The 25,683-nt window shown below is 38.7% G+C and overlaps 1 protein-coding gene across 12 annotated transcripts in view; it reads right to left on the reverse strand.

The window, feature by feature from the left end:
- Positions 1 to 13,587, reverse strand: part of dlg1 (MAGUK family member discs large 1) — a 360,229-nt gene extending 346,642 nt beyond the window's left edge. For 11 of the 12 annotated variants that reach the window (XM_076534967.1, XM_076534964.1, XM_076535000.1 and 8 more), the window contains exon 1: positions 13,155 to 13,587. In XM_076534967.1, the coding sequence (XP_076391082.1) occupies positions 13,155 to 13,572 (418 nt within the window). In that variant the 5' untranslated portion in view covers positions 13,573 to 13,587. The remainder of the gene's footprint in view (positions 1 to 13,154) is intronic. The other variant, XM_076534981.1, reaches the window with a different exon arrangement.
- Between the last annotated feature and the right edge of the window lie 12,096 nt (positions 13,588 to 25,683).

The raw sequence follows: 25,683 nt of genomic DNA on the forward strand, positions 1-25,683 counted from the left end.
AACAAAACTCGTAAGAGTAATAAGACCCAAGGAGTTTTTACGATATAGCGAGTATTTTATTGTTAGTCACATCTGGTCGCGAACCCTTAACCTTAGCAGCAGTCTTTCGTTTGCAGTTTTATATAGATGTCGAGGTACTTTTATTAGCTGCTCATATTGGGAACCCACTTCATACGTCATTTGTATTTCCATCTCTCGAATTTTAGCTAAATAGAAAATTAGAAACAGTTTCACCAAATCCCAAAAATTGACTATAAAATTTTTGCTGTAGCGCGTGGGATTGCGGCGCGTGGAATTACTACGCGTAGAACTACGGCGCGTGGAACTACAACGCGTGGAAATACGGCGCGTGGAATTACAGCGCGTGGGACTACGGCGCGTGGAACTACAGCCCGTGGAATTATTTTGCGTGGGATTGCGGCGCGTGGAATTACTACGCGTAGAACTACGGCGCGTGGAACTACGTCATGTGTAATTGCGGTGCGTGAAATTACAGAGCGTGGGATTGCGGCGCGTGAGATTGCGGCGCGTGGAATTACTACGCGTAGAACTACGGCGCGTGGAACTACAACGCGTGGAAATGTGGCGCGTGGAATTACAGCGCGTGGGACTGCGGTGCGTGGAACTACAGCGCGTGAAATTACTTCGCGTGGGATTGGGGCGCGTGGAATTACTACGCGTAGAACTACGGCGCGTGGAACTACGACATGTGTAATTGCGGTGCGTGAAATTACAGAGCGTGGGATTGCGGCGCGTGAGATTGCGGTGCGTGGAATAACTACGCGTAGAACTACGGCGTTGGGAACTACGGCGTTGGGAACTACGACGCGTGGAAATACAACGCGTGGAATTACAGCGCATGGGACTGCGGCGCGTGGAACTACAACGCGTGGAATTACTGCGCGTAGAAATACGTGATGCGTGAAACTACGGCGCGTGGAACTATTGCGCTTGGAATTACGATGCGTGGAAATTCGACACATGGAATTACGACACGCGAGATCTCCTTAAACCGTAAAACATCGAAAAGACACTCGAAGTATAAAATAAGTTTTAGTCTGAAATCCATTTCTCAGGAAAATCATTTATATGGACTTGTTAATCCTACTGATTTCAATCGGTCTTTTAATCATCACTGCAATGTACAGTATGTCTCGAAGAGTTCATCCAATATTTATACCATTTTATTGAATCATAACCTTCACAAGAAAATGAGAAGAAAAATGTTGAGATATAAATCGACCTGAGACTCTTATCACCGTAATTGCTTCCGTTAGTAATCACTTCCACGATTCAAGAATAGTTGTTCATTAACCAAGCGTAATTAGAAATTACCCGAGGCAAATTACTCCATGGCGAGCAATCGATACAATACGTCTAAATCCTAGTTCTTAATAAACTTCCACCGGCAGTAGCCGGCGATCGATAGATTTAATTATTTTTTAATAACACCTCGCGTTATCAATTTCCCGTTTCCGGTGTCTTCTCTTTTTTCCCCTCGCGAGCGATATCGAACGATTAATCCATCTCGATCTGTTGTAAATTGAAGAAACTTTAAACTTCCTTGTTTACCGTGCTTTCCAGACCATTTCTCGTTAACGAGCAGCGAGCGAAAAATCGCGAGTGGCTTAAAACCGCCAGCAGAAAATTATAATAAACTTTCGCTTGTAACCGGAAATAAGTTCGTACGTTGAAACTCGTTGCGAAACACATCACGGTCGCAATTACGCGCTTTGCGTGGAAATGTTACGTTTCCAAACTTTTTGCTTCGTTGTAACGCGATCAGAGTTAGCTCCACGAGAACTTTGTCAACGCGTTTCGGAATTAACGAGACTCCGCTACTCGAACGTGGTCGAGTCATTCAATTAATCCTTATCAAGAAATTCTCTGTTCCTCCAATTTCTACTTCCAAATATGTTTCAAATATGTTCCCAGTATGTTCAAGTTTAATAACAAACTTCGAACTGGGATAATTTCAAATAATTTCAATAACGTTAATTAATTTCTTGCTAGGAAATTTCCATTGTACGACGATGATTCAGCAAATAAAACCTGAGTTTTCTTTCGAAGCACGAGTGACGGCGCTTTCAATACGGAATGACTAAAACGTCCATCAAAGTAATTGCAGACTCAGATTCTATGCATATCGAATAAATTTCGTATTACTTTAACGCTCGTATACCGTTCGGTCTAAATTCACTCGAAATGAAAGTCCAATATTGCAGTACTCGGAAAAATTCTCGCATCAAATTTATGGCCCTCTATCAGGAGTAATAAACCGGCGGATCTTTCTCTCCAAATATCGTAAAGCCTTTGAACTTCAAATCTGATCTTTCAGTTTATGAATTTTGAATAAAACTGCGGCAAAATTTACAAATTAATTGAACAATTTCGAAGTTCGAGTTCGAAAATACAGAAGGGTCATTTTACTGTAAAAGAAACAAATCTGTAGCAAGGAAGGTTTTTACAGCGAAAAGGAAATTCTTTAATCTTACGAGCAAGAATAATTCCAGTGGACGTTTATCCATTTCGACGAAACTGGAGACTGCTTTCGTTGACATTTTTCTTTGGAGACAGGGAGACACACAATTCCGCGACTGTACGAACGGCGATAACACGTTACTAATTCATTTTTAATCCTCGATGCATTGTACGGACCGTTTACTCCGAACGCTATAGTGTCGCGAACAAAGACCGCGTTTCTTCCCTCGCTCATTTCCGCCCGACTCCTAACCTTTTCTTGCCCTCTAGCTCCACCCACCTCGCAAAAGATAATGTTCACTATAACTGAATACTCGTAAGCTCTCGGACTTTGATGTTTCAAAGCACCTGCTAGAAATTTGAAGATTTAAGCAACTGAAGATTTTTTGAAGTTTGGGAGAAAAATGAAGTTTGAAAAATTTGCAAGTGATAGATGGTTTGAGAAGTTTGGAATTGGAAGAGTTAAAAAATTAGAGAAATTTAGAGAATTTGAAAAAGCTGAAAATTTGAAAAAGAAACCTCTGGCATGACATTTCAAAGTCCACTAACCACCTTTTCCCAAAATTTCAAGCAAAAGAAACTCAGCGAAAACCTTAACCATATAGCTCGCACATTTAATCGAAGTTGGAAAGTTGTTCACACAAGGTGATCCCACACAATAACCCAGCAGCTTAAACTCGAAAATCAGCTATTCACATCGTTGCTAATTACACTTCTTACCTCGGTCATTTTTACGCGGTCGGTCGACGTATGATAATCAATGACAGAATTATTTTGCAACGTCGACGTCAAACAAAGGGTCGCGCATTAATTTTCTCTGAGATAATGGCACTTAGAGGACGTTCAAGATGTAATTTATTCAAAGGAGATGAATATCAGGTCATTAGCCACTCGATCGTAAATGCTCTGGTCTCGCCTAGTAATTTAGCTTCGGTGCTGTTCGAAGGATGGTGTTGCGGCTACCATTGTCGTCTTCTGGCCGCTTTCCGAGTCACGCTTGGTGACCTGGCGAAAAGCATTGTTAAGCGAAACCGTTCGAACTCGCAGAAAATCCTGACGCGCTTCTATGCGCTCGATTGTTCCCGTTCGTTGCAAGGTAGCCAACTGTACGATCAAATAAAACTACCCGTGTTCTTGCACGCTGATTCGAGTTCTCGTTTTCGGGCTGGCGAATATACTCGCGTTGAAAATTCCCTTTGACGTGCTCGCGGTTTGCTTTGGCTTTGTTACTGCAGCCACATATTTCACGAAATGAGAATTGCGGGTATAAAATATTTAAGGGTGGAATTATAGGATCTTAATATGACACCTTAGAATATCTGTAGTTGTTTCGAGCTGTTGGTGCTTAGAGATATTAAAGGTATAGCAAGTATCTGAAGATGTGGAGAGATCTATAAATTATAAGGTGTTTGTACATATATATATATCTAAGGATGTTCTGAGTTATTCAAGGAAATATAGGAGCATTTGATGTCGTCTGGATATCTAGAAATATAAAAGCGCGTTGACGGGATGCGACATAAAAATGCACTTGAAGGTATCTGAGGGTATTTAGCATTTTATGGAGGTGTCTAGATATGTAGGAATATCTAAGATCATTCAAGGACATAAAGATGCAAACATGGAAATATAATATGAAGACCTAGGGATGCAAAGATTCAGATATGCATAGATGTATAAGAGAAATTGGTGTATTAAATTAGACATATATGTACTTATAAACATATGTGAAAATCTGAAGATATAATTGATGAAGCTAATGTCACCAGGTAAAATAAGTGTAAAAGTGAACAACTAGGTTACCTAAAAATGATAACATCTAAAGTATAACGTATAAAAATGATAGCAAGGTTCTACCATATAAAAGTGCTTTGTAAATAAAGATACTTTCGATCAACATACGTGAAAATATGAGGGAAAGGTAACGACAGGGCTCTCCACGAAATTGCGAGTCCAGGCATCGATTAGCAGGAAACATCGGTTACGGGTGTTTGTTAATGTGCTTCGCGTGTACGTTACACTTGCATCTAACTATTAATTACCAGTGTCATTGTCAAAATCCAATTCGCGTACCGTAGAGAGGTATGAAACACGTAACAGTCGACAGAAGGGAATTGCAGTTTCTATGCGACACTAACGAGCCGCATTAGGCCGCGCTCTGAAAGTGATCGATCGCAAAGTGATGCACCAGAATGAGAAGAGAGCAACGGTGGCGTGCGTTGCATTGCAAATCGCAATCAGTAACTGCAGCTGCAGCAGCCGTGAAGAGAGAGAGACGCGAATGCATCCACGTTTCGACCGGTACAGAATAGGAAGAAACGAAGTCGAGTAATCCTACTAATGTTCCTGTTAGAAGCGCATCTACGACCGGCCACGACCCAGATGCGTTTCTGGCATTCTCTTAAACGCAATAATGCATTTCCTGACCGACGCGATGCAACGCGACGCAACGCGGTCGGATCCTTGCAGCTCTCATAATGCGAACCATTGTCGAACCAAGAAAGGGGATGCAGCCTGTCGAAATGGACGTGAATTAACGACTCACTCTTTGTACAGTGGATCTGCATCTACTGTCTGCTGGATAATTACGATCTGAAACGTGCTCGGAAGAATCGACGACGAGCATCGAGATGCATCAAGAAATGCATTGCTTTTTACATGCACTTAATTCTAGTTCTAGTACTCGGAGGGTTCTTGTAAATCAATGTGAAATCTTTAAGTTCAGATATCTCGGAATTTTAGCACTTTAGAATAGGTTTTCAAAATTTGTAAGATTATAGTCAATAAATTTTTATGTTTGCGATTTGATAAAATTCTAGGTCTCAAGCTGTAAATTGTCACTTTTTTAAGTTCTCCAATTTTGCGAGCTAATTTCTAAATGCCCTGATATGCAAAACCCTAAATACCCAAATGTTCAAATACTAAGATATACAAATACCAAAATAGCCAAATACCCAAATGTCCAATTACAAAAATATGTAAATACCAAAATAGCCAAATATCAAATTATCCAAATACCAAATTATTCAAATACCAAATCGTCCAAATACCATAACATCCAAATACCAAATCATCCAAATACCAAATCATCCACCTACCAAATCATCCGAATACCAAATCATCCACCTATCAAGTCATCCAAATACCAAATCATCCAAATACCAAATCGTCCAAATACCATAACATCCAAATACCAAATCATCCAAATACCAAATCATCCGAATACCAAATCATCCACCTACCAAATCATCCGAATATCAAATCATCCACCTACCAAATCATCCAAATACCAAATCATCCACCTACCAAATCATCCGAATATCAAATCATCCACCTACCAAATCATCCAAATACCAAATCATCCAAATACTAAAGCATCCACCTACCAAATTATCCAAATACCAGAATACCCAAATTTCCAAATTTCCACATTTCCAAATGTACCCCAATACCCAAATACCCAAATTTCCAAATTTCCCAACACTCCAATTCAAATCCCCAAATATCGTTCAAAATACAATCAATATTACCCCACCAAGTGATCCGAAAGAACATAACTTTCTTTGCATGTCTTCGAAACAGCCGAGGCTCGTATATAATCGTAGAAAAGCACGTTCTTTGTTCGCTGACGAAGGAAAGCAGCAGAAACAACATCTTAAAGGGATTACGGTTCCCTGCCGTAACGTGGAAACAACGAGCAGTCTATTTCCACCGTTTTGTCATCCATTTGAGAAATTCTTGGAACTTTTTCATTTAAGCCCTCTTTCCACGATTCTTATTTATTTTCCCGTGAAAACGCGACGACAAACGTTGAACAGAAACGTACAGATACCGTGAAGCGCCTGTAACATCAATTAAGGTCGATGCAAAACCATTCTTGGGAAAATTTTTCTTGCTGAATCTGAAATTTTTACGGCTCTGTATTTATTATTATAGGGAAACATTATATTTTTTTCAAGTAGAGCTACTAAAATGCCTTGAATTATTCAACGAAGAAAAGTGTCCATCGTTTTACTGGAAAGTGCTCTGCTGACATTCTTTAGAAGAATAAAATGTTCTTTATGGCAATAATTTTATAAATTTAAGAGATTTAAAAAATTTTGGAAATTTAAGCAATCTAATAAATATAGTAAATTTTGGAAATTTAAGAAATATAGTAAATTTAGGAAATTTAAAAAAATATGGGAGGTACAGGAAATTTAAGAACAAAGCTCACAGAGAACTTAGGAAATTCAATAAATTTGGTTACACTTGGAAATATAAAAATCTATAAAATTTGTAAGTTTGATCTACAAATTTGGATGCATAGAAATTTCAGTATATAGAATCCTAAAGATTAAAGAACTTGATAATGTGAAAATATAAAAATTTAAGTATAAAATTTGTATATATGAATTTGTCAACATTTTGAAAATTCATCAAACTACGTTTTCGTTGCACTACAAATTTGCACCTACTGAAAAGCATAAAACAATAGCTTCGCAACGATTAATCTAATGATCGTTGAAGTCCATGTCTAAGCACGCTCTGGCAGGCTGATCCTGGCTAGGAAGCAATTATATTCAACCGTACAGCGAATTAACTTCTCCTAATTGATATTCAGGGAATGTTCGTAGCTGCAAATTGGGCATACTTCTAGTCGGAGCAAAGCGAGGCTCCCTGAAGTTCGCTCGGTTGATCTTTAATGCGAACTCGGCTTGCCGGTACAATACTATTCAGACATCGAGGACGGAAATGGAGGTAACAGGGATAGTTACCTATGGAGCAGATGCTCCCTTGTTGCTGGAGAAACAATGAGAGTGCTCGACAAAGGCGGCAACAAACTCAATAACTCACGGCGTCACGATGCCGGCGTGTCCGACACAGACAGGAATACCGATAAAAGACGATTTGTTGGGAAACGCTTCGTCGACTCGTTCATTTATAGCGCCACGGACAATGCCCGAGATCTGTGACTCGTTTATCTTTGTAATTTTCGAACAGCCAGTTAAACGATTCGCCCGACAGACAAATATTTCTGCTGATGTTCCAGCTAACGTTTGCCTTTTAATTCTTGGCCTTCTCTACCGTGATAACTGACGTTGATAACTGATCAAATGTATTACCATTCGAACTGTAAAACAGAATAGTTATTTTCTAATTTCTTGTGCTTTTTTATGGGTAAGGATTTTAGTCTGTTTTGGGAAATGAATTATGGAAGCTTCAAATCTTCTGTTTCTTCATTTTGGAATGTTCGGATAGAGGCAATTTTATGAGTCACGTTTATAAATTTCGTGCTCTCTAAATTTCTTTAGAAGTAGTTGGGTTAATCATGGATATTGTTGTGCAGACATTTGGAGTTTTGAATAGGAGTAATAATAAAAGACAAAGAATTTCTCAAAATTCTTAATTGTATCTCACACGTATCTCCATCACATAAAGATCACCGAAAAAACCTATTGTACCTTATCACCTTAACCGTAACACCTTGGTAATAAAATTCTATTATCAATCTCCCCAACCCTAATTCAAAATAGACCCTAATGACCATAACAGAATAATTATCGAATCCTATTAAACCCTAAACGACCGTCTCGTTTCGACCAACTAAAGAAGGAGAAAAGAAAGGGGGAAGTCGTTTGAGGGGTGTCGGCTTTTTTCTACGACGCGACGCACCCTTTTTATCCGGTATCCAGCCGTGGTCCGGCTACTTGCTCGACCCAGTTATGAAATAGCTTTCCTGGCGACTCGGTGGTATCGCGCTTTAAAGCTGAAAGCATGTTCGTGTCGTGCTGGAACGTCGCTTGTCGTATTGTTTCGAGTTTATTATCTGCCTGTGAGAGCCGACTTCTCTCGCGAGGCTACGGACGAGGGACGAATAAAAAGTGGTGGTGGTGGTGGCGATGCTGGATGCAAAGGGAATGAGAGATTTGAGAGACAGAGAGGAACTTCCGTGATTTAGGATATTTACGCTGCGCTCGAAAAAGGAATTGTTTGCCCTGGCTAGTTGAATGTCCGGACAGACGAGAAAGCGTCGTTAATTGCGGATTCCACGGGAAACGATTCAAACGTACAGGTCCGTGTTATTTTGCGAATTAACACGTACTGAACGCGATGGGAGTTGCAATTGGAGAAATTAAAATCGTGGCAATGAATGGGGACTCAGAGTATTGTAGCATCGTAATGCAGTTAGGAACCAAACCGTCTATAGTGTTCATGATGTCGAGAAAAATCCAAACTGTTTTAGGACACCATATTTTTCAGACAATAGCAACCGTAATTAACAGTCACGCTGTAAACTTGTCCCTAAAAATTAGAATTTTTTCCAAACTACCTGAAGAACCAAAAGGTTAGTCCAGCCTTCCTCCAGCTTTGGAAATATGTATACAGAATTTTAAAACGGGGTTCTTGAAAAAATATAGAATTTGAAAATATAATTTGGAGAGGTTTATATTACTATTAACTTGTAATATACATTTTACCTTAAACTCTCTCAGCAGCGATAATGTAAATTAGTAACATTGAAGATATTAGCTAGCAACAATATTATTGATTAATCGAGTGTAATATGAATTCGAGCACATGTAAAGATCAACCAATTTGCACACGAGTGCGTTCATAGTGAAGTTAACCGCGAATAGCACTGTTTGGAATTAATTCAGGTGTTCCGTGAATAATATTGTCCCTGAGAAAATGTTATACCATTGAATAGAGTTATGCCGTAGAAAATTCAACAGAGGAACTTTCGTCGCTTGCCTTGAGACAACAGTCGAAAGTGGCTTTTATGTGACTTGGAAAACGTCTTAAGAAACGGAAACCACTTGTGAATCTTTATCTGTTTGCCAAATAAATATGTCCTCAAATCTTCAATCATCCAAATTTGCAACCTCAAAAAATTCTAAATTAAAAAAATTGAAATAGTTGAAATTTGAGAAACTAAATTTGCAAACGTAATCAGAAATAGAGTTTTCCTATATCGTTCGAAATCTGCCCTGTCGTCATCGACGTTTATCACTGAGCTAATGCAACGTCCAACAGAGTCGAAAATAATGTTGATTTTTGCGCCGAGCTCGTAAAACTGGAGCGGTGATGTTGGCACGAGGTTCATACATACGTTACAAGACCCGCATAATTTATTCATTTGAATCGGCGTAGGAAGCAATTTTGATTGCCAGAAGCAGGATATCCCGATCGCGTATCGTTGAAAATTACGTTGCGCGGAACTATATCAAAATCTCGCGAATTACCGGCTGAAATTTATTGTTCGACCGGTTTATTCGCTTGTAGTTGAATATTTGAAAATCAATTATCGAGCGCGCGATTACGCGCGATTGTTTGCGGGGAATCACGGTTGGTTTTACGAAAACTCCATACTTTCCCCCGTATAACGAACGCTCGTTACGCTTCGTTTTTAATTATTTATTATCTGGTGTGTATCATTCGGTAACGAGCTGGCGAGGAGTACTTAGCGAATGAAAACCGGGCTCATAGGTGGAAACCTCGTTATCCTGATTCGTCGGTGAGTGGGAGGAGCAAAAAGAAAAAAGAAAACGGTGGAGTAGTGGACGTCAAAAGCAGGTTCGATGTTAATTTACACCGGTACGAAAGAAACCCACTTCGCGTGGTAAAAAAAAAAAACATACATACGAAGCGAGAGAAAAAAGCTTTCCATTCGCGCATTAACACGAATATCTCTCATCGTTTCGCGTAAGATATATTTTGCAACGATTTCAACCGACTCGCGTAATATGCATTTACCTTTTAACCATATTTCTCTTTTATCGCTGAAAAAAGTGTAACGCCTCTGTTGCGATTTAAAATTTCTACACAAGAAACGTACAGGTGAGATGATGCCCAAGATACTTTACCACTGTTTACACGCTGCTGCTTTTCAATTGATGAATTCAGATTTTCTTTTTAATGTACGTTTGAAATAAACTGCATTTTCTATCGTACTTGTAATACGTACTTTCTCGGGTCTTCGATGGTATCAATTAACAAGGGCACTGGAAATGAAAATTAAACTGGGAAACATACGATTCAATATACACATGTGTATACATATGTGTAAGTACACATATGTCGTTAAAAGATGTAGATTTCAAGAGGAGCATTTTAACAAATTCTCTAATTTAAAATATGAAAGTGATCTGATAATTTGACTGGTTTTGATAGTTTTAGTTAACTACTTCACCTATAGTTTTCTAGGATTTGTGTCATTGACAGCTAGCTAACTAGTGTTGCAACTTTAAGATAACTATAGAAAGCTATAATGTTATGCATATTTTATCTTCAACTATCCTTGATCATACAGATTATAGTCAGAATCGAACCCAATATTCAGTTGCAGTGAATATACGAGTCTGGTTAACCACATGTAATGTACGTCACGTATGTGATACAACATTATAAGACAAAAGGCTAATAAATATTATTTGCAATACTAAGTTATGCAATGCTAAGTAGATTTATATATATACGTCGTACAGAAAAATGCTATCCGCGGAAGGTACTACAGGGTGTCTCACAAGTAGTGTCCTTAATAACGTGTCCTCCCTAAGAGGTTAAAATACCAGCTCAGCTCCATAATCGAACATAAAATTCAGTAACCGTTTAAACTTGCGAACAATTAAAAGTTATAGCTCTATTAAAAGTCGATGAAGCAAGTTAAATAAAAAAAGAGTTCCCTGTTCGGAAATATTAAATTGGTCGAGTTCTAATTTGCGAACAAAAGAGGATGAGACGCGTCCCGACAGAATAATGTTATCCCGTATCTCCGCTAGCTCTAAAAGGGGAAGAGCGACAGAAAAGGAAGAATTTTAATCTGAAACAGCGATGTGCTCCACGTTAAAGCCGGCTATATTACGAAATTCTCCGTCTGTAGGTTCGGCTGGCTCGCATTTATATCCGTAGACCCCGGTCTCTTCTCGAATCTCTTCTCTACACGGTGCATTTTCCTCTTCGTTTTGTTTTATTGCCACGCATTCAGCGCGCATTTTTCTCCGCGACCGCTAGTTAACGAGCGATATAAATTAAGCCGGAAACGGAGGGAAATTTAGAGGTTGAGAAGTCGGTCGGCAGAGTGGGAAGGAACAAAACGTCGCGCAAACTTCTACAGACCCGCGCTGCACTAATTGCCTGTACTTACCCCGTTGTGCTGGCACATCAAATTAATCGTAATCTACATGCCAACAGATTTACATACTCTCTATTTCAACATCAGGAAACTTGCAGGCGTATAATTACTCGCGCTACGAAGAAACGGAAACGTTGATGAACGGATCGTATTGCAAATTACGGCCTCGGATATTGTCGCGCGAAATTACTCATCTGTTATTTCTTTCAACCTTTTGCACACATTTCAGCTCTTTGTTGTCCAAATTTTTTTGACAAGTTTTGTTCAACAATTTTGCAAACATATTTGGGATTTTTGATAATTGCGATTGTTGACGTTTGCAGAGCAAAGTTGCACGTGTGGACAACTGAATGGTGACTTTGACAGTTGCAATCTTACGAGAATATTGCAAATCTGGGTATTTGATAATTCAGAAACTTGATTTGAGTGTTCGCTTTTTAGGTGTGTAAGTTTACATCTCTGAGAATACTTAAATTTAGTTTGCACAGTTGAAATTTGAAAATTTATGAATTGAAAACTTTGAGAACCTGAGAACATCATCAGAACAGAAAGTTAAACAGTACATTTTGTATGATATTATTAATGAGTTATTGTAAAACAGTTATTCACAGCGATAGTATTAAATTTTACAGGAATCAGCGATCTTTACGAGCAATTTGTATTTTACAGGCAAATAAAAGTTCTGTCCTTTGTTCCTCGCGTTATCCATGTAAACGACCCACTTTGATTTCGGTTAGCTATTGCACACACGAAGTAGTTACCCTCGTAAATTCGAAAACTTCTTCACGAGTATCTCGGCAGCGAACGTTCTTCGATTTTTCAACAATATGGCCCTGGCATATTGCAAAAGTGCCGAGAACTTCTTAAAGTGCTTCTCGGAAAACCGTAATCGTTCTTTCGAACTATGGCCCGCGATTAGGATGAAACATTTTGAACAAGGGCAAGAGATTATTGACGGTTATCCTTTACAGCCATCGATTCGTTTTGATTATTTATCGATTCAGACTTTAACAAAGATGCATAATCATGATTGGACATAGTTTAATTGAAACTTCAAAATAAAATTTAAAATAAAACATTGATTTTAAGTGAGGTTAAGTTTCATTCAGTTTCAAGTTTAAGCACGACAAACTGATTAATAAAAATGATGTATCGAAAGATTAGGTTAAATGAAATTTGAGATTGAAACAATGATAAATGTACACTGATTTATACAGTGATCTATCAAAATAGGTTATGTTACGTTAAAACGAGATTTAAGTAAAAGTCCAAAACCTGGATAATAAAATGTATCAGAGTTATGTTTAATTAAATTTAAATTTTAGCAAGAATATCTAGACTTGAAAAACTCTGTGTACTCTGCAGTATGTCTTCAATAAAATACCTAAAAAAATTCAAGGTTATGTTTGTCGAAGAAAAATAGAACGTCACATTGAATAAATGTCACCCGACAAAAGCGACGTAACTTTTCGGCCAACCCGGTATTATTGCAACCGAAAATCGTCAAAGAAGGAGAAAATGAGTTTAACTAAGGCAATTTGTACCTAAACAAAATTACCTTCTTTCGCCTGCACGAATCCATGGACCTCGCAATAACTTCCGGCAGAACCGGCAGCTCCAGGCGTGTCCAAAGTGAACAACGTGTTCGCCGACGAGCTAACACCATCATCCGGCGTCTGCAGCAGGCTGGTGGTCTGCGACACGGTTCGTTGCTGATGATGGGAGTGATGATGCAGATGATGATGCTGTTGTTGTTGTTGTTGTTGCTGCTGCAGCTGTTGTTGCTGCTGCTGCTGCTGGGCCGTCAAGATTTCCTCGTGGCGACATTTCGAGCAACGACGCATCTCCGAGCGAACACGCAGCAGCCAGACCATGCCGAACAGTGCCATAGCAATCTCGAGTCCCGGTGACCTCGATGGGTGCTTCATGCTCGCCGAGTCAAGGTCATCGAGGCTCCACGAGCCAACGCGATGCATAGCACTGAAATCTCGGGGAACCAACAACTCCTTCCCTTTTAATTACCTCTTAATTTCCACTACGTCCACATTCGGACGATGTTTTTTTCTCTTTATTCCTTTACGAACATTCGTTTTTCGAATTAGGACCGAAAATTTTTCTTTGAACAGCGTTCCGAATATGCGCGCAAAGAGTTTCTGCCTCTTTGTTGAGCTCAACAGTTTTAATTACGAAATTTCCTCGACTACTTTGTTCCCTTGATTATGTTTCGGTTTGATGAAGAGCGCTTTTATTCTACGTCTCGCGTTCGGTATTCTACATGTTCCTTCCGTCCGTTCTCCCCATTATGGACTCGCAGTCGGTGGCAGCGAACGATCGCACGAACGTCCCCGTTCGAATCCAATTTTTAACTCGTGACACCTGCCCTCGCATCGAGATCCCCCTGGTCGTCTAATAGAACTTATCTGCCGCGAGTTCGCCGTCGCTTTACCTCCATTCTTCTTCCGATCCCCAAAGTATCGAAGTAATCCTACTTCACCTTCATTTCAGGCAGCCAGCTAGCGATCCATCGATTCGATTCCTAGCTGTTTGCCCGGAGCATCCTCGTCCCGTGAATTTGTCCAGATGAAAGATCCTGGCTCGCCGAACTCTCCGCTCGGTTTCCACATTTTTCAACGGGACCGCACTAGATTCGTCAGGATTAGGATCGATGTCGTGCAATCGTGGAAAACGACTCCTTCGAACACTCGAATGTTGCAAAATCGAAGGCACAATTGTTGGGAACTCGCTAATTCCGAGCTACGCTAAGGAGATCCTGGATGAATACCACGATCTGGAGCTAATGATCCTCGGTGAAAACGATCACAGCTAACGAAGCCAGACTCGACGACACTGGTGGGCGATTGGTCCCGGGGACGAGAAGGGTTTCGCTTATAAAAGTAGAAAAGATGTCCGCGGCGTCTGGCGAAACACTTTCGTGGAACTTTGCCGGAGGAGGTATCGTTAAACGGTCCACGAACTTTCGCGTCCAGCCTGATGGCGTGCGATGCAACTTGCTACGAGCTGGTCCAGCCAGCAAACACGCCGTTCTCCCTCTGCTCGCCTCGTGATCGCTTCAAACTCTGCGTCCGTTTTCTCGCGGCGATTCTCCGTGGCCCATCGAGCTGCGCGAGGAGGCTGACGTCTTCCCAAAGGCAACCCCTTGGAACGAGAATCCTCTCCCATTGAGACAGCACTTCCGGCCAACGTGTGCTTCACTTGATACGCATGAGTGAACTGGGCTCTTTCGTCCAGAGAGACGCTGGAACGGCAACGTTGATCCTGACGATAACGCGGTTTTCACGGACTCGCAAAGCGCTTACAAAAAGGTTTTGCGAAACCACCGAACGGGAACGGCCCGATAAGTGACCGGGACACTTCTTTTATCCTGGACAATCGACAGATTCAAGATTCCCTTTTTCTTCCTCGGATGAATTCTGTTATGAAGCTTTCGGGTCCTTTTCTTGCGATGGCCTGCAAAAGTCATGGATGCCGTCGAGTTTGGCAGTCGAACGGAAAGGAAACACGCTCGAACGGAGTCGACGGTGTTCCTTTCTTATTTTCTATCTTGTTTCTCATTTGTGTTCGACGTTTCAAGGAGGATTTTTTGTTCGACATGAAATTTGATTTGACGACAGAATTTCTTTCGGTGAACGTGTTTCTATCGTGTTTGAACGTAATTTGTATGTGCAGGGAGAATTCGCAGGAGTTGGCAACTTGAACTAGATACGAGAATTGTCGATTTCGCCGGGAAATATAAATTTGGATTCGATGCTATCTGCAGATCTAAGCAAGTTCTACGATAAATCTCGGAAACGAACTTTTAGCAGTGGTTAATAGACTAGAATATTGCGAACTCCGGTGCACTTACTGAAAATACGATGTTCGATATATGGCCGTGAGCTGTTGACTCAAACTAGTGACTGATCAAAGCAAGATAAATATTTTGAACTTTTAAACTTTGATTACAGCCACAAAAAAATCAGTGTATTATTTAAAGTGTCAGTAATCGAATATTTTATCGTATGAAAATTTTTGTCACACGACTGCTTTTCATCTTCATAAAGCTACCTATAAATTACCGAATAACATTCAAAATTTTGTTCAAAACATTTCCGCAAAATTTTTCTCCTCCGTGAATATATCTTTCAATAATAACTTTTCAAACCGTATTTCACGAACTTTGAACAGAAAATAGAACAAAAGTTAGACGAAGTCGTTAATTTTTCAGAGCTCCGATTTTATGTTACCCAATAGTTTCAGAACGGTCCGATTATATTAATAACGTTTTGAATTATCGAGCGGAGCATTCGTTGAACGAAATACGAGTTTGGTGAAGCAGGAATCACTTAACTGTTTCGTAACACGCTGGATAAACACAAGTCAAACTTCGAAATACGAAAGAGAGCAGAACAGTAAGGGAATTTCGCGTATCGGCTGAAGCAGCTACGAGATGAGAGTTGTAAATTGCAACGGAAGTCGACGTAGGGCATAGTGGAAAACACTTGTACATTCTTCGAGTACTGACTGCTGGCACTCTCGTCAACGTGGGAGAGCAAGATGTTCGTATCTGTCACGTACACGTAACAATTAAAACTTGAATCTTCGTGGCTCGCTTGTTAACGACGATTCCACGTTTGTAAATATTAGGTCGAGCTTTATTTTCGGTGCTCGCATTAACGAGGGGTTCGATAAGTGCCTTTTATAACTGGTGATTAGGCTCGTCTGATAAGTAACTGAATGAACAATCTGTGTACTTGATCATTGTCTCGTTACAGAATTTGAAGGATATGTAGTTTTGAATTTTTGTGAGAAGATGAGGGTGAAGATGAGAATTATAAATTGGACTGGTCTGACTAATGAGTGAGTGAACTACTGGGATCTGTGTACTTCATCATCCTCTTGTTACGACACATTTTTAAATTGGTCAGATCAATCCAATTTATGATTGTTTTCATTTTATCATTTATTGTATTTTTATCAACCCCTCATTTTTTATTTCAATTAAAAAAATGCACTATTGAATTCTTTGATGAAATTATAAAAAATAATGATTATTAAATACTTTTTATTAAAGTAGTAATAAAGTACTTTTAATAAAATACTTTTATTAATACTTTTTAAAGAATTCTTTTTTTAAAAGAGTATGTAAATAACATTAAAGATCTGCAATTAATTATTGTCATAATTAAAATGCAAAAGAAGTAAGTCTTCTCAATTTTTTATTATAATTGTAGCACAAGTAAACTTTATTATTTCAAAGATTTATTAATTCGTTTTCAATGAACAACCGATGGTATCGAACAACCCATTAATAGGCTTCCGTTAAGTAAAGTGCTAAATTACCGTCCTAATTGCAATTTAAAAGCGTGTAATTTTTGCATTAAATGAAATCAAATTCCGAAACATAACTCTGTTAACGGCACCCTAAGTACAAAAAAGGAGCATAAAATTGGAAAAGTCACGAGATACGTGACTGTCAAAGCACATATAATACGCATTCGGGTCACGTATGCACCTATATAGTGCAAGTTAATTAAATTAATACAGACCATGTCATATTATAGACACCACGTGTGTATGGAAGAGATAGAGTGATGTCAAAAGAGAAACTCTTTGTTCGAACTGAAAATATCGTCAAGTTGGAAAGTTTTCTGCTTTCATAGCCTGAGGGTGTTGATATAGCGAGGGACTACCGTATAAAGTACAATTGTGTCTCATGAGATGGTAGTCGGACATCGGAATGTGGGATGTGGCTTTGAGTCACTGGCCATCATAATACTTTGACTGGCATAGAGGGTGACGTCTATGTGTGACATCATATGTGATGTTCAAACTTTCATATGTATCTATCACCTGCATTATTACGAATTCATTCAGTTACCTAATTGGAAAGTTTTCAACCTATCTTATACACAACCGAGTTCACCCCACACATTAGGTATAATTATACCTTCAAGAATTATCGAGAAGAGCACGATACTTCCTGAGTATGGTCACACTGTGTTATAATATTTACCACCCCATTCTGACATCTATCATAAATAATTTAAAAGAACCTAATGTCAAATTAGATTAAAAACTAAATTACTCAAACGTGACCATCCCCGTTACTTACTCATTACTTCGACTACCCCCAATAGTTTGACACTAAAAAGTATGTAACAACCCCCCAGTTTCTTACAAGTACCGCAACCATAATTTTTCCTATAGTGAATATTGAAACTATTTAAGTGCACACGACGAGGCAAGCTCATGGAAGTTTGATGGCGTCGAATCGAACGAAGCTTTCAGCTCTTTGTGCGCTATCAAGCGCACTGGGTGCGGATAAATAAACCGCGAACGCGATTATAACGCCAGAGAAATAATGCAGCTGCCTGTGCTCGTCATGACGGTGCAGTAAATCATAATGATGTGAGCGGGGAATAATGCATCGCGGGCCGGTGAATGAGCATTAGAGGCCAAAGAATCGTCCGACAAAATACCATCGCGAGGAACAATTCGATTGAAACGAACCATGATTCACGAGCATCGCGCTGATCAATACAGACTACACTGCCCGCTTGTTTCTGATAGTGCTTTGAAACATGATTTGCGCGTGAAGCGGGTAAAGAAACAGTGATGCAATTGATGGATTTACTGTCGTCGGTGTGTAGGAAGAATTATAAGTGATCTCGAGATATTTGACGTGTAACAAAATGGTCGCTATATTTTTTTTACGTATGCGCTTTTTTATAGACTGTTTCAGGAACTTTGAATTTATAGACTGACAGTTTTTAATGTATAGATTTTGGGGAGGTGTCAAACTTTTATATAATGCAGATTTTTAGGGAGATAAAATATCAGATTATGGGACTTTTAGGGATTTTCAAATTTTGGAAAGTTTCTGAATTTTTGGTGAATCAAATTTTTGAACTTAGAAATCTTCTGAGTCGTGAAATTTGAAATATGGAAAATTGCATAGCATTAAATATTTTTAAATAAATTTTTTAAATAACCAAATTCGTGAAATTTCCAATTTCTCAAAATTTTTCATTTTCCTAAAATTCCCTAAATCCTAAATTTTCTAAATTTTCCCAAATCCCCAAATCCCTCAACTCTCAAATTCTCGAAACCAAACATTTTGAAATTCCCAAATACCCAAATTAGTTAAATTTTCAATTTCCTCCAAATTTTTCTAAAATTTCCTAAATTCTAAATTTCCCAAAATTCCCTTACTCTCCAAATCCCCAAACAATTCACAATCATCTCCAGTCTTAACGTACAATTAAAATGAAATTAAAGCACAACGACAATTAAAAGGAACTTAAAACGCAATAACAATTAGAAGACAATTAAAAAGCAATAAGTATATACCGACGAAATTTTTAAACGTTAAGAAACGCGATGCTCGTGCACACCCCATGGATTACTTTCCAGCGGAAACATTGAGTAGTTAAGTAACAAGATTCGTAAATTGCTGCGCGAGAGCAGCAGGCAATGTACAGGCTTTACCAGGTACGCTATAATGGTCTCTTAGATAATAACTCTGTTCGTATTTCTCCTGCGTGCTTTTACAACCGAACGGAACGAACTTGGGTGATTATATCGGTAGCACGAACTTCGGAGATGAAATTAGCAGAAAAGCCTGCTTGGAACATGAACGAGACGAACGCGTATCGTTCGACGCAATTAAATGCGACGTAAGACGACCTTCGTCGAAACGCCGTTGTCGCACGCAATTCTACACTATGGCGCGAGGTACATTTAGGTATACTTTGAATAAGGGTGTTAGGGGAGGACTCTTCCCCTATTCCTCCATTCTACCATTCCTTAATTCCACGATTCCCTAAATCACCGATTCTGTTATTCCCCGATTCCCTAATTCCTTGATTCCCTAATTCCCCGATTCTCTAGTTCCCCGATTCTCTAATTCCCCGATTCCCTAATTCCCCGATTCCCTAATTCCCCGATTCCCTAAATCCCCGATTCCCTAATTCCTCGATTCCCTAATTCTCCGATTCCCTAATTCCCCGATTTCCTAATTCCCCGATTCCCTAATTCCCCGATTCCCTAATTCCCCGATTCCCTAATTCCCCGATTCTCTAATTCCCCGATTCCCTAATTCCCCGATTGTCTAATTTCCGATTTCCTGAATCCCCATACATCAAATTCTCCCATTGCCCCATTCCCCCATTCCTCCATTCCCCAATTCCCATTTTCCCCCATTCCCCCATTCCCCCATTCCCCCATTCCTCTATTCCCTAATCCCTTATCTCCTATTTCTCCAAGTCCTCAAATTCCAACTTTCCAATATCCCAAATCCTCAAATCCTAAAATCCCTAAATCCACAAACCCCCAAACCCCCAAATCCCCAAATCCCCAAATCCCAAAATCCTCAAATCCCAAAAATGCAAAAACCTGCCATCCCAAAGTTAACGACTGTGAACCTTCCTCCCGTTATATGGCCATTTTCCCTCTGAAAGTCTATTACGTCCATCGTATGTGCGATCATGGACCCAACGCAAGTTACACCAGCGATATTTATTTTGATTTCCCTCCGTGCAAAGTATCCAGCGACTCCGTACGCGATGCATGAAAATTTATGACGTTCTCGTTCGTGCGTTCGTTCGGTCGCTCGACTGAGAAATTTATTCGCAGCGCGTTATTTAAAAAAAACCTCGCGGTTCAACGGCACGAAACGTCACGATCCTCGTACGTGTCGGTCATAAAAAACAAACAGAGAAAAAAAGGCGGGAGATATTAAAATATTATCGCGGATTCGCATACGCGTCATCGTATATGTATTCGGCGGGTGGAAGGCGCGTGGAAGAGCAACAATAGCAAGGGAGAAAAATATGGAAAGCCATGATAGATCGATACGCTGGGAAAATATGCTACTTTGAGGGTGACTGAACCTTCTCTACTATGGATTTCGTTAGATATGAAACTCCAAAGTTAGTTTCATAACTCTCTGCTTACAGGGTCACATCTCTCGGCTTCGCGATTTTAATCAAACTTTTTCTATGGAATATACATAAAAAATTGTCTGTGAACAATTTGTTTGACCAGTTTGTAGAGTATCTATTGTTTACAGGGGTTTTGGCAATTTAATTTTCTGAAGATTTGTTGACTTTTCAGTGTCAGACGATAGATGAATAGAGCGTGAAGTTTGCAGAAAGATTGACCTTGTGATAGTTACTGATTTTCTGTTCAAAGAAAAATTCATTTTGTTATATTTGCTATGAAAATTTGTATCTGTTACCTAATATTTTTAACCATAATTTGTTGCTAAGTGAGTTGTTGCCGGTTGTGAATGTTTATGTATTAATCAAGGATATGTTGATACATCAAGGTCTGCAAGATGTGAGTAATCAAGAACATGTTGATACATGTATCAAGGTCTGTAAGACGCGAGTCACTTAATATAACAGATGGACAATCTAAACATTATATCCACTATATGACCAACATTTTTTTCCATGATTTTAATATTACATTACGTCAAAGCGTTTATTTGTTTTAAGTAAAAATTAACAGCGAATGTCTGTCAAGATATTTAACCCTTAAATGGATGATTTTCTAATTTTACCAAAAGTTATTAACTAATAAAATACCTTGAAAGCGGTTGATTCAAATTAAAACGAACAGATGACGCTATTGTGTATTTGATTGGTACATGGCATATCTGCAACTCTACTCATTGCAGGTTTCCTACATTTTGTATATAATTTATAAGATTAAAACTGGTGTGTTGCATTTATACAACTATATGCATTTAGAAAAAAAATGATAATCGATCGATTTGTTCGCAGAATGACCCATAAAAGTACAACGATGTAACCGATAGCGGAATAAAGAGATTGGACGCGTTCAAACTGATTACTATGGATGAATTAACGAGAAGCAATCCTGTTCGCTAATGAAACGCGACACCGTGATGTCGATGCATTAATTCCTGCCGATCGATGCGTGAACCGAAATAAATAAAAATCGTGGACGCAGCGTAGCTATTAGTGGTCTTCAACCGTCGATGACATGGCTATTTTTTCTTCCTTTTTTGACAGAAACGATTCGCGCCGGGTCGAAGCACGCGTGACAATTCGCTGGTGTCATCGCGATTCGGTGTTACGCGGAAATAACCGGGTTTCGTAATGTGCCGGTTCCCAGGGTTTCGCACTACAAAATCACCGAGCTTATTTCGCATTTTCCTCGCGACGCAGGACAATTTTCCCGTCAAAAATTTCCTATCGCGATGGTAACGCGGATTGCAGTTATCGCGTATCAAAAGTAATTACCACTTGCCGAGATTAAACTGACGTTTGGTGGCTGCGTTTTTATACTCGTCACTTGGTAGGATGATAGCATGTACGCATCAATTCGACAAATTTTTATATTTTTCGTGTTTCAAATTATCTGAAATTTTTGAAGTTCCAAAGATCACAAAATTTTATATTGACAACTTTTCGGTCCTTATATTTGAAAGTTTTTAATTGTCAAGTTTTAGGAATTTTTAAATTTATGAATCTTCAAATTTCCAATGAAAAGATGTAAATTAAGAAATTTAAAGATACAGACTTCTGAACTTTCAAATCTTCAAATATTGAAGTTTACAAGTTCTCAAACTAAGAACTGAAATTAAGAAGCTCCAACAGTACATTTAATTTTTCAAATTTTTAAACTAAAAATTCTAATTAAGAAATTTTAACTGTAGAAGGTTGAAAATTTTCAAACTCCAATTCACAAAACTACTAATTTCAAATCTTGAACCTAGAAGAAGGTTCAACAATTTAAATTAAGAGATCATGTAATATTGGAAATAGTGTATTTGTTGCCGTCCAAGAAAGTGACTCGATTAATTCCAGTGTTTCTCGATTAAAGTAGTCTGAGGGCTTGTTTCTCGGAAACGCGGTAAACAAATCTATCGATATTCATTTGCGGTTATTCGAAGGGATTTACCTGTGCTAATTCCGTCTGAATCGGGCCAATTAATTGGACGATCGGTCCCGGTGATCGTACAGAAAACCAATTAAACCGATAGCGGCCGGTAACGACTGCTAATATTTGCATGGAAAATCGAAGCGAGCCGATTTCCGGTCTTTCGATCTCCTTTTTTCCCCCTCCGTGTTCGCTTTGAAATTCAATTAGGAGATGTGCCTCGTGTACTCGTGGCGTTAATGTCGCTCGAATTATTTGATTACAGCGTTGCTCTTGTATTATGCAATCGATCATGCTCGATTGTATGTACCTTTTGAGGAACGTGGGAAGACTATACTGTTGAAGTCACTGCATTGTGGAACAAATTTCAAAATTTCGAAATTACGGAATTTCCAAAATTTCCAAATTTCCAAATTCCAAATTCCAAATTTCCAAATTTCCAAATTCCAAAATTTCCAAATTCCAAATTTCCAAAATTCCAAATTTCCAATTTTCCAATTTTCCAATTTTCCAATTTTCCAAAATTCCAAATTTCCAATTTTACAAATTCCCAATTTTCCAAATTCCAAAATTTCCAAATTCCAAAACTTCCAAAATTCCAAATTTCCAATCTTTCAATCTTTCAATCTTCCAACTATCCAAAATTCCAAAACTCCAAATTTCCAAATTTCCAAAATTCAAAAATTTCAAATTTCCAAATTTCCAAAATTCCAAATTTCCAAATTCCCAATTTTCCAAATTCCAAAATTTCCAAATTCCAAAACTTCCAAAATTCCAAATTTCCAAACTTCCAATCTTTCAATCTTCCAATCTTCCAACCTTCCAAAATTCCAAAATTTCAAAATTCCAAATTTCCAAAATTCCAAAATTCCAAAATTCCAAAATTCCAAAATTCCAAAATTCCAAAATTCCAAAATTCCAAAATTCCAAAATTCCAAATTTCCAAATTTCCAAATTTCCAAACTTCCAAACTTCCAAACTTCCAACCTTCCAAAATTCCCCACTTTCAAACTTCCAATCCCAAAATGAAATCCCCCAGCACCAGAAAAAAACCCATAATAATAAATTAATCGAAAATAACTAGGATCTACCCGGTGTTTTCGCGATATCCAATTTCCTTCTCCACTTAAGCTCCCGCGTAGCAATGGTAACGTAAGGGCAATAATTCTTGACGTAACACGTTGGAGCAACTTCTCTGCCACTACGCTTACGTTCTTTCGGTTCGGCTCCGAAAGCGAGTATTTCCAAAGGGCAATTTTCTTCGAGTCCAATAAAAGAAACTTTCATCGCGATGGAAAGTTCGAAAGCAGACGCACTTCCCGGCGCTGACTAGAAGTTTTTAAATTATTGACGGAACACCCTGCACACCTACACACACTCACACACGGACACGCCGTTAAAGGCTTGTCTGATACAGTTTCTCAACTGCGTTTATTAAAACTTTTTCCCCTCTCCGATGTTTATGAGCGTCGACCACATGTATGTCGTGTTAGCCGTTGCAAAAAGTTCCTCCACGAATTTCTCAACTGTCTTCGTATCATCGTGCTTGGCTCGAAATTATGCGACCACGTTTTATTTCATAGAATTAATTTGCATTTTTTGTGGTGTTAGATCATTCTGTTTTACTGGTCTTTATAAATTTTTAATATAAAAATTTATTGTTTATGTGATGTATTTCTTGTTACTTAGAATGCTTGAAATAATTTTATTAATTTGAAAGTTTGGATTTGGAGATTTTATAAATTTTATAAATTGCTGATATGGAGAGTTTAAAAAATTGAGAGCTTAAAAGTTTGTAGATGAATATGTATAAATTTGAAAAGTTACGCATTTATATATGTATGGTCCTCACTAATTTTAATCGTTCAATGATTTCGTTGTTTTTTCCCAACAATTCCGGCAGTAAAAGTATTTTACGAGCGAGTAATCGAGCAATTCGCCGAATAAACATTTCAAGAGACGATTTTTCAATATTTCCATCGCTCGTGCGAACTCTCCGTCTGTTCGAGGAACAACAGCACGCTCGTTGAGCGATAAACGAACGCTTTAAAACTACCCCATCGTTCGATTTATTGCTTCTCACGATCGGACCTCAATTAAAACGTATTTATATTATCGGTACAGAACATCCTTTTCTCAATTACCTTATTTTCCGATCCATTCTGATTGCAGTTTTTTATTTTTTTCGGAAACGTCGAGTCTCGAAGGGGAAGATGTTTTCTTCGAAATCCTGATGGGATTCAAAGTCTTTCCAGGTAGTTCTCTCTGAAAATGCGAGCACGAACGAGGGATCAGCGTTCTGATCCCCAGCGTGCAAGCAGATTTCACAACATCGGTCAGATGCAGAACCATGGACGAACTTAACGCCAAGTGGATCAGAGAACGGAGCTTTTGAACCCGAGTCTCTGGCTCCTGTGCGCAAACGTATACGGGTAACATCATCCAAATTCTACCGCGATTAGATAGTACACTGTAACGAACGGGAAACAATTTCCTTTAACGTGAACCAGCCCGTTAATAATACCTTAACGAAATATAGTAACTGTCGGTTCGGTTGCATATCGTTTCTTTGTACTACACGCGATTATCATTGTTACCTGAAATGTATTTCCGAACGCTTCTATCGTTAGAATTTCATGCGTTTATCGATGCTAAAGTACTTTTAATATTCGTATATTTTTTATGTGTTCTTCCATTTTAAAGTGATTTTAACATTCGTATATTTTGTATATGGTTGTGTATGTTAAAGTACCTTTACTAAAGTACTTCAGTTATTAAAGTAGTTCAACATGTATGGACACGTACATAATATGTGAATGTACAGGTACTTCAACATGTATGGTCAAGTAAAAAATATATGCATGTTAAAGGTACTTCAACATGTACGAACATATACATAATATACGAACATGTACAAAGTGCAGGAATGTTAAAGATCACACATATGAGCATATGTGTACAGAATATACAAATATGAGAGTACTGTAACATGTACGAACCCATACAAAATATACGAGTATAAAGGTAGTTTGACATACATGAACACATATAAAATATACTCATACGTGTTGAAGTACCTCTGACATTCATATGTGTCGCATGTGTTCATACATGTGAAGTACCTTTAACATTCATGCTGCATATGTTCCTGCATGTTAAAGTACCTTTATACTAAT

This window comes from Megachile rotundata, chromosome 1 (assembly GCF_050947335.1).
Source record: "Megachile rotundata isolate GNS110a chromosome 1, iyMegRotu1, whole genome shotgun sequence".
NCBI classification, from domain to species: Eukaryota; Metazoa; Arthropoda; class Insecta; order Hymenoptera; family Megachilidae; genus Megachile; species Megachile rotundata.